Source organism: Protomyctophum parallelum (assembly GCF_964188405.1).
Source record: "Protomyctophum parallelum genome assembly, chromosome: 1".
Taxonomy (NCBI): Eukaryota; Metazoa; Chordata; class Actinopteri; order Myctophiformes; family Myctophidae; genus Protomyctophum; species Protomyctophum parallelum.
The window spans coordinates 10,006,329-10,016,328 of record NC_139697.1 but is presented as its reverse complement, the minus strand read 5'-3'; the positions used below and the strand labels follow the sequence as shown (position 1 = coordinate 10,016,328).

General features: G+C 45.0%; 1 protein-coding gene across 9 annotated transcripts in view; it reads right to left on the bottom strand.

The window, feature by feature from the left end:
- Positions 1 to 10,000, bottom strand: part of LOC310872908 (focal adhesion kinase 1-like) — an 84,890-nt gene that overhangs the window by 45,401 nt on the left and 29,489 nt on the right. For all 9 annotated transcript variants that reach the window (XM_083785098.1, XM_083785096.1, XM_083785099.1 and 6 more), the window contains 5 exons: positions 8,462 to 8,730; positions 6,904 to 7,070; positions 4,428 to 4,515; positions 3,451 to 3,530; positions 3,259 to 3,321 (listed from right to left, as the gene is read on the bottom strand). In XM_083785098.1, coding sequence (XP_083641224.1) covers positions 3,259 to 3,321; positions 3,451 to 3,530; positions 4,428 to 4,515; positions 6,904 to 7,070; positions 8,462 to 8,689 — 626 coding nt within the window. In that variant the 5' untranslated portion in view covers positions 8,690 to 8,730. The remainder of the gene's footprint in view (positions 1 to 3,258; positions 3,322 to 3,450; positions 3,531 to 4,427; positions 4,516 to 6,903; positions 7,071 to 8,461; positions 8,731 to 10,000) is intronic.

Sequence of the window (10,000 nt, the reverse complement as noted above, 5' to 3'; positions counted from 1 at the left end):
GCGAGAGAGAAGAGAAAAGAAAAGAAAAGGAGGCAAGAATTTCTGTCTGTATCTAATCAGAGCACAGCATTTTTTCGGAATTACCGCTCCTTCTGACAATGGATTGACTTTAGAGAGAGCAGCAGATGTGAGGCAGTCAGAGAGATGCAAGTCCATTTTATATAGAGATGCCGAAATATTGCTGTAACAAATCTGGTGTAATGCTGCGTTTATGCTGTATGCTGGTTGTCCAGAATCATAGGCGTGAAGTGTAACATTTACAGCCTGAGTGTTGTCGGCATCGCCAACACATTTTCTATTTTTACAAAATACAGACTCCAGATTTAAGATTTAAACATTGTTTATTTTGTCTAGGCCTATCTATTTAGGCCAACTGATTTTAATCTGTTGTACAGTATGATGTTTGGAAAGGTGGAAGCATGCAATGGAGATAAGAGGAGTGAAAGTCAGCAGGAGTAAGACGGTGAGGATAGAGTTGGCGAAGGTGAAGGATTTTAAATAGCTGGGTTCAGCCATCTAAAGTAATGGGGAGTGTGGAAGAGAGTGCAGGCAGGATCATGGAACGGATGGGGTAAAGTGTCGAGAAGGGATTTGTGAGTGACAGAAGGGTACCGGCAAGTGTGTGAGGTAAGATGTATAAGACGGTAGTGAGACCAGTCACGCTGTGCGGGACACTGACGGAAAGACAGGAGGCGGAACTGGAGGTGGCGGAATTGAGGATGCTATGATTTTCATTAGGAGTGACATTCGAGGAAGGTTGGGGGGTTAAACAAGAGAGGCGAGTTTGAGATGGTTTGGAGATGTGCAGAGGAGGGATAAGAGGATTTGGAAAAGGTTGCTGAAGATGTAAGTGCCAGGCAAGAGGAAAAGAGGAGAGAGGACATGCAGAGAACAGAAGCAGAGAACAGATGATCCGCTGTGGCGACCCCTGATGAAAGAATATTTTAAGTTCAGGACTGACTCAGGTCGTGCCCATTTCTGCACAAAATAAAAGCTCAGAATATACCACGTCTGTCTTGACAGTGGACACTAGTAGGCGGTTGTGATTGATATTTATAAGAACATTACGTGGATGCACCTTTTAATAGTGAGGCGGAATAATTCCCACCTGGAGCAGGGTGTGAAAAGGGGCTACAGAGAGACAGACTGAGAATAATGTGGTACGACCGTACGGGCAACCAGAAAACAGTGCACTGCCGAATAGAAAGAGGGACAAGGCTAGACCTTAACAGGATGCTATATAGACTCTCCCTCGTCCCTGGACAAAAGACACGTAGTGCGGCAGAATGAAAGAGAGAGAGAGAGAGAGAGAGAGAGAGAGAGAGAGGGGCCCCATGGTTCCCAGCTTACATCCTCAATCATCTCAGTCTCAATGACAGTCCTGGGTCAAATGGCATTCAAAAACACTTTTTCTTACAGTAAGTAGTGTTGTGTTTGTAATCACAGAATATCATACTAAACCCTCTAAACAGACGTTGAATTGGCACTGAATATGTATGCTGCTGTTTGGACTGTCCTTTGTGAAATCCATAAAAGTGGGCTAACTTTCTTCTGCGCCAGTACCATTATGTCTCAAGAAGAGGAAAACTTTCATTGTTAAAAGCAACGACCGTCATACTACGTCATACTAAGTACTACCATAGCTGTAGAAGAGGGTTGGTAAAACACAAAGACACGGGGCTTTGATAGTCTATAAGCCTCCAACAGAGCACTCTCTTCCCTCACTCTTTGTCTAAAATATGCATGACACAACATAACGTTCCATTCAACAGAAAGAGAGAGAGAGAGAGAGAGAGAGAGAGAGACACAGAGATAGAGAGACAGACAGAGAGAGATAGACATGACACACAAACCATGTTCCATTCAACACACACACACACACACAGAGAGAGAGAGAGAGAGAGAGAGAGAGAGAGAGAGAGAGAGAGAGACATGACACACCATCATGGTCAATTCAACGGACAGACAGACACAGAGAGAGAGAGAGAGAGAGGGGGGGAAGAGAAGCAGAGGGTCTCCAGAGTAATTGGAGAGCTCGTTAGGGTGATTGGCAGAGTGCGGGCCTCAGTGGGTTACGGCAGCTCATTAACATCGGACCTCATTAGAGGAAACCTTGTTATGGCCTCATCAGCAATATGCTCCACTGACATTAAAATGGGGAGCGGACAGTGGCTCGGACATGAAACACCCCAGACCGCAAGCTCACGTGGAAGCAAAGGTCATTCCAATCTACCACATCTAGAACTAGAAGGCATCGTTTGGATGAAGATTCTTCCCCTCAGCACAACATTTCTCAGTACAGTATAGTGCTCAGTTGCATCATTAAAAATTAATGATGAATTAATGAACACTACAGGGAAGAAATCTTAGCTGTGCCAAAAGAGACTTCCAATAGTTTGTCTACACACAATTTCCATTTCAAAACACCACCTAAATCGATTTTTCTTTTTGGAAATACGAAGCTATGGTATTTTTCTTTTTGGAAATACGAAGCTATGGTTAGTGGTGATATGCTCTATATGCAGGCAGGACCGAGTGGTGACAACTTGGACAGGTACGACAGTGAGTCTACTGCAACATGACATTTATGGCTAAAAGCAAAACCCCAGCACAAGTACATATTCACACTGTGCTGGGGTACAATGAGAGAGAGAGAGAGAGAGAGAGAGAGAGAGAGAGAGAGAGAGAGATTGGAATGGAAGCAATACTGTGATGGTGACTCATAGCCATGGAGGCAGTATATACTGGTGAATAGTAAAAAGTACATCAGACGGGTGCAGTACTTAGTTTAGACAGTTTTTGGTTTAGACTAGTCATTGGTTAGACCAGTCATTAGTCCTACAACTACAACCTATCTCAAACCCTCCCCGTAAACCTAACCTCCCACGGGGCAGCACACCTAAACCTAACCTTAACCCATGTCTAACCAATGACTAGTCTAAACTAAGTATGCGACTCAAGAGGTAGAGCAGGTCGTCCAATGATCCATGGGTCGGCGGTTCGAATCCCGGCTCCTCCTGTCTACATGTCCTTGGGCAAGACACTGAACCCCAAATTGCTCCCGATGTGCTGGTTGGTACCTTGCATAGCTTCCGCCGCAATCAGTGTATCGGTGTGTGTGAATGGGTGAATGTAATGCACATCTTGCATCTATGTAAAGCGCCTTGGATAAAGGCGCTATAGAAATGCACCATTTACCATTTTATGCACCCCCAGCTGACAGTACAGTATACAGGTAGGTAGTGTAGTATTACTCACTCCAGTAGTTCATAGTTTGATTTCTTTTCCAGCGCGTTTCCTCTCATCTCTCTGAAGAACCTCCTGGAATCACAGAGCAGACCTGGGATCAGTGTGGTGTAGAATATGACACCAGGACAGTACTGTGCTATCTCCCTCTGTTCCCTCGGTTAAATGGGGGTGATGCAGTCCATGTTGTTCTGTGTTCCCTACCTGATCTCCAGACATCCCAGTTTGAGAGCTATATCCTGTTCCACGTGTTCCCCAATCTCTGTCATAAAGTCATTCCTCACCTGGGACGCACACACACGCAAAAACACACACACACACACACACACACACACACACACACACACACACACACACACACACAAGGAAGCATGTGTTTTGATGTGTTAATCATATTCAGTTCTAAGTAATAAACACTCCCATCTCTCTCTCTCTCTCTCAAGAATCAACAATAAAGAGAGTTTATTAAGCAGCAAAACGTTATTGTGACATATTACGCAGAGACACAAAATCAATAATGGATGCTCTCTCTCGCTCTGTCAGGTGCTGACTGAGAGAGCTGAACACGAAAGACAGTGAGTGTGTGTGTGTGTGTGTGTGTGTGTGTGTGTGTGTGTGTGTGTGTATGTTTGATGTCTCACCTGCACGTGACACTATATATATTGTATATATATATATATGGTCTATGTTCTGTACCGTATGTTACTATTCATTGCTGCACGCCTGTACCTCACGTATCTGCTCTATCAGCATACAGTATGGGCTACATTTTCGTCACCGCTAAACCCCTTATCCCTAAACTTCTTTGCCTTTATTTTACTATTTTGCAAAACATTTTTGAATAGTTCAACTAGCCAATCTACATTGACACGTTGTGAGCTTGTAGACTGGCCATTGTAACTATTCAAAAATGTTTAGCAAAATAGTAAAAAAAAAAGGCAAAGAAGTTTAGGGATAAGGGGTTTAGCGGTGACGAAAATGCCCTATATATATTTCACTCATCTTAGATTATTTCTATACCTGACCTATAATCCTTGCTCTTCCTTTCTATCTCTACTCGTCTTCCCTTTCCAGAAAACCACTTAATGATGAAACAATGTATGAACAACCATTTCATCCCATTCATTTACACCTGTGGGACGTGACAGTGAAGCCGAGGCGGAGATGATGCGTACTCTTACCTGCTGATAATAGAAGTTGAGCGTAGGTTTGTCCTCAGTAAACTGCTGTACGAAGCCCTTTGGAAGATAACGGATCCTCAGCTCATACCTACAAAACACACACGGCACAGTACACTGATCATAAGAGACCGGAGATCGTGAACTCGCCGCCGACGCTGCAAGGTCACACCAATTATCGACAGAGTTGTTGGGAAGGAAGCCATCTTCTGCATGTTAATTAATGTGATTAAGACTATAAAGTAGAGTTATGGTGATAGCTTACGGATATGCAAGAGCAAAATTGTCTTTCAGCAACTTAGATGAGGAATGAGAGAGAGAGAGAGAGAGAGAGAGAGAGAGAGAGAGAGAGAGAGAACAAGGGAGACAGACTGACAGAGAGAGTTGTTGACTCAGTCAAACAAAGCAGGCATCTGGTTCCTTTTATGTGCACAGTCCAAAAGGTCTCCACCACACAATGGCATTAACACCAGAGCCACCACGGTAAAGGCATTATATGCCCAAGCATTACCATCTAAACTACCTCACCAACATGGCACAAGCGTAATTCAGCCACGCCATACAAAAGCCTGTCCACACACTACCCATATATAAGTTTAGACACAATAGCCCTAGCAGCTGGCAGGCCGGAGGCTAAGCTGGCCATGATCTACTCCTACTAGGGCCTAGTAGACTCCATTGGTGTTCTGAATTTGGTCAAAGCCTAGTAACTATAGGCTTTGACAAGATTCAGAAAACCAATGGAGTCGGTGCATGTAAACAGAGAAAACTGGTCTGGTAATTGTTCGCTTCACCCCGCAGGAAAATATACAGATGTGGCATTTATTTTTTACATAATAATAGAGCGAACACAAAGCAACCAGCTGGGATTGTATCCCACTATTTAGGCTAAAGATGGCTTGTTTAGTAAATAAAAAGCAGTCGTGGTACTACTAGTGTTGACCATCAACACTTGTGTGTGTGTAATCAGCATCAGAATCATCTTACAGTGTGTAGTCTGGCGGGCAGCAGACCATATAAAGACAACCCGTAAAACATGAATGAAACAGATGGCGCAATAAACCATCCCGGGCTAGGTCTAAAGCCATGGTTCTCAATGGGTGGATCATGACCCATAAGTAGACCCAGGTGACATTCACACAGACCAAAAACTACATAGATCTATTATATACTGTAGAATGGTCACTTCACTTGTGGATAAACAGTCCATTAGCATGCTCTGTCACAATCACAGTAATTTGTTGGCCCATTTTTACCACAAACAAGGAAACATGGGAAATGAGACAACATAACATCTTGCCTTCAGCATGTGTTTTGAAGTGTGTGGGTGGAGCGGTGTGTCCTTGCCCCTCAGCTAGTTGGCATTGCATGACACATTAGGGCGGCGATCCAATAATGATCGCCTACTGTATATGTTCAATTCCTTTGGTACAATGATCTGATTATCACTATTTCTATGTGGAACACATTAAAGCAGCAATCCAGAAGGTGTATGTATGTCCTTCCCGTCACTGGTGAGCTATTAATAATATTAATAAGCAGTGGTGGAAAGTAACTAAGATATAAATAACGGTAATGGGTCGCACACCCAGTAATTTATTCTTCCATTTTGGACAGAAGACAAACGTTTGGGCTATCCGTTTCAGTGACACTGATGAAGGCTGGATTGCCGAAACGTTTTGTCTCCTGTCCAAAATGCAAGAATAAATTACTGAAATGCAGTCTTGGTGTGTGTGACCCATTACCGTTATTTATATGATATGATTTGAACGAGTAACGCACATTAAGTCAGAGCGCGGTGGTCACATGAAGAGTACATTTACTTAAGTACTGTACTTATTTTGAGGCATTAATTGCGACAGTAGGTCGCAGATTACTATGAAATCCTGCAGTGACAGGTTGACGACCAACATATATGGTCGTCAATCCGTCACGCCTGGTGACACACTCCATATATGTAGATCACGACACTGACCTCATTAAACCCTGGATAGCCATACATGGAGAAAACTGGATCATCACATAGATTTGCATATATGGAGACGACCAGCAACTCTACATCTGACCTCAAACCCTTAGATCTCCAAATATGGAGCTGACCGGTTCCGACATTCCATATGGGTGTTGATCCTTCCACACCCGTCCTTCCTCTTCGATGTCTCCCTTTTGACTGATACCTGTCCATTCAAACTCTAAAGTTATTAGTGCAGCCGCGCCGGCGAAAACTAAAGTTCTCAACAGGCCCGAAAATTAAACAGGCCCGGCCCTACGCGGGCCCTCATCAAACCCTGTACACTCAAGACACTGCCCCTGGCTGCCACCCTTAGATCTCCATATATGGAGCAGACCTTTTCTGACATTCCATATGTTGATCTGACCTCATCAAACCTGTAAACTCAAGACACGCTTCATATATGGCCAGTACAGAATTCATTCCACACACACACACACACACACACACACACACACACACACTCACCTCCACTCCTCCTGTGGCCGTGTCTGTTCATATCTCTCTCTGACGTGGGACACTCCCATATCTGGGTGGAGCCAGTGCTGGTCTCCTGATTGGCTGTTGCTAAGACGCAGGCCAAAACAGGAAGTCCAGCGCACTTTGTGGATGTCCAGAATCTTGTGGAGGATTCCCTGGAGGAACAGAGGAGTCAACAAACCTGACAGTCAGTCTTACGTCATCGTGCTAATGGGCGTCTGACACTAGTAGGTCAACCACAACGTGTCCATTTGCATGTTGCGTGTGCATGTGTGTGTGTGTGTGTGTAGCACGAGTGCGCCTGTGCGTGTCTTCAAGTGAACTAATGCCACAATCAAGCCAAAACAAGCTGGCAGACTTCACTTACAACACACACACACACACACATTCACTGATGCTTACAGAGCCATCTCAGCCATGTGTGTTGTTGTGTGAAAGAGCCTAGGGTGCCTGACCTACATACTGAGAGGAGAGAAAAGCCCAAATGACATGATAAAACATGCACGCACGCACACGTCACGCACGCACACACGGACACGCACACACACACAGGATATCCTGCAGGTCTATGTATCTGTGCTGGTACAATATTCTCTTTGTGTGCGGAGTGGTCAATAATGGAGCAGACAGCTACGACCTTGGACCTTTAAAATGCAACAGGCTGAACGCCCGCATCCACATCATGACTCACCACCACAGCACATGAAAAACAACACCTACATCACATTCCATCACTCCCAACACAGTGCTTAAGTGTTATACCATCAGTAATGGAAGGAGAGTACATACTTACTGCAGTGCAGTGGGTCCCAAACTTTTTCACGTCAAGTGGCACTAATTAGCCCACGGATCCCCATTTGAAAAGATATGCCAGTGACCCCCATAAGAGATGATTTTTATGGCTCTAGCAGAGATTCTCAACCCGTTTAATTTCAAGGACCCCCAGTTTGACATGCATTAGTCTACGGACCCCCATTTAATGGCATTTCTATCTCTGGGATCCCCAAATTATAATGTAAAATCAATGTTATTTTAACTCTGAGTGTGCACAAATGGAACCAAATGGAACCATTTTGGTTCCATTTGTACACACTCAGAGTTACAGACTCATAAGGGTCCATTTGGTTCCTAACCATCCTTTAGCTGGGGACCCCCTGGAACTCCCTCAAGGACCCCTGGGGGTCCCCCGACCAGTGGGAACCACTGGTGCAGTGGATCTCAACCTTTTCAGGCTGTGACCTGAAAAGTTAATCTCCATTCATAGTACTGTCCCCCAGGGCTCTATACTACTAGGCCCCATCCTGTTTTCGCTTTACAATAAATACCTTTGCCAAAAATAGCCAATCCATTAAAACATACACAATTTACTCTGTGTGTGTGTGTGTGTGTGTGTGTGTGTGTGTGTGTGTGTGTGTGTGTGTGTGTGTGCATATGTGCGTACAGTATGTGTGTGTGTGTGTGTGTGTGTGTGTGTGTGTGTGTGTGTGTGTGTGTGTGTGTGTGTGCGGACGTGTGCGTTGCGTGCGTGCGTGCCATTGTTGTTTACCCTAACGTCCGTGGCGTCTCCATATCGGATGTTGGACGACCAGCTGCACTGCTCCGCGTTGGACTCGAAGTGGTGGAGCACTTTGAGGACCCGGTCCACGGAGCCACCGCCACCACCGCCGCCGCCGATGGTCCGGTCCGACGCGCCCGCGCTCAGCCGGGACTTGGCGCCGCCGCCCGCCAGCAGGCTGTGGTTCAGGTTGGGCTCCAGGTACGCTGCCGTCGCCATGGTCTTCCCTGCTGACACGGACGCTATGTGTCGGTCATATTCTGCCACGGACAAAGAGAGGAGGAAGAGACACGATGTTTTAGACCCGAGGACGATTCTACAAAGGACAGTTTAGTGAAATACCCATGTTTCTATGTCAGTCGTTCTCAAACATTTTCATGTCGAGGATGGAAGGACCCCCAAAAATATATGTAATTGGCCGCCGACCCCATCTGCATTAATTTCAATTTACACAAAGTCCACACAGTTAGAGAATGTAAAATAATTCTTATTTTGATCAACGTTCGTCTCCCCTATGGCACCACATCAATACAGCATGGAATTGTGGACAAAATCTTGTATTCTTTAGTTTCTTTAGTTTTGGGTCTGAAAGGCTAAATCTTCTCAATTTGTGCTCCGTGGCTCAAATGCCAAATAAATAATGGACCACGATACGAAAATGGTAAATGGTGCATTTATATAGCGCCTTTATCCAAGGCGCCTTACATAGATTGTGCATTACATTCACCCATTCACACACACATTCATACACCGATTGCGGCGGAAGCCATGCAAGGCACCAACGAGCACATCGGGAGCAATTTGGGATTCAGTGTCTTGCCCAAGGACACTTCGACGTGTAGACAGGAGGAGCCGGGATTCAAACCGCCGACCCATGGATCATTGGACGACCTGCTCTACCTCTTGAGCCACAGTCGCCCCGAAAAGGGTTGAAAACCACTGTTAGAGTCTGTCAGAGTTAAACTAACACTCATGCTTATTATATTGTAGTGTGATTGTATTGTGTAAACTCACAATGATACATTGAGGGACAGATGGTATTTTATTACCTACAGTACAGTACTACAATATAATCCCCTGAGTTAGTTTATCATCGAGAGCGTGCCGTACGCAGTTACAAATGTAACCAAAATGGACGCTTGTCCATTGGTGGTTACATTTATTTCGTACAGTCTCTAAGACAGTGGTTCCCAAAGTGGGGTCTGGGGACCCCCAGGGATCCTTGATGGAGTTCCAGGGGGTCCCCAGCTAAATGATAGTTTGGAACCAAATGGACCCTTATGGGTCAATTTGGTTCCATTTGTACACTCTCAGTGTTAAATTAACATTGATTTTACAATATAAATTGGGGGTCCCAGAGATAGAAATATGCCGTAGCCTAATGCATGTCAAACTGGGGGTCCTTGAAATTAAACAGGTTGAGAATCTCTGCTAGAGCCGTAAAAATCTTCTCTTATGGGGGTCCCTGGCATATCTTTACAAATGGGGGTCCGCAGGGCTAATTAGTGTCAATTTGTGGGTCCTTGACAT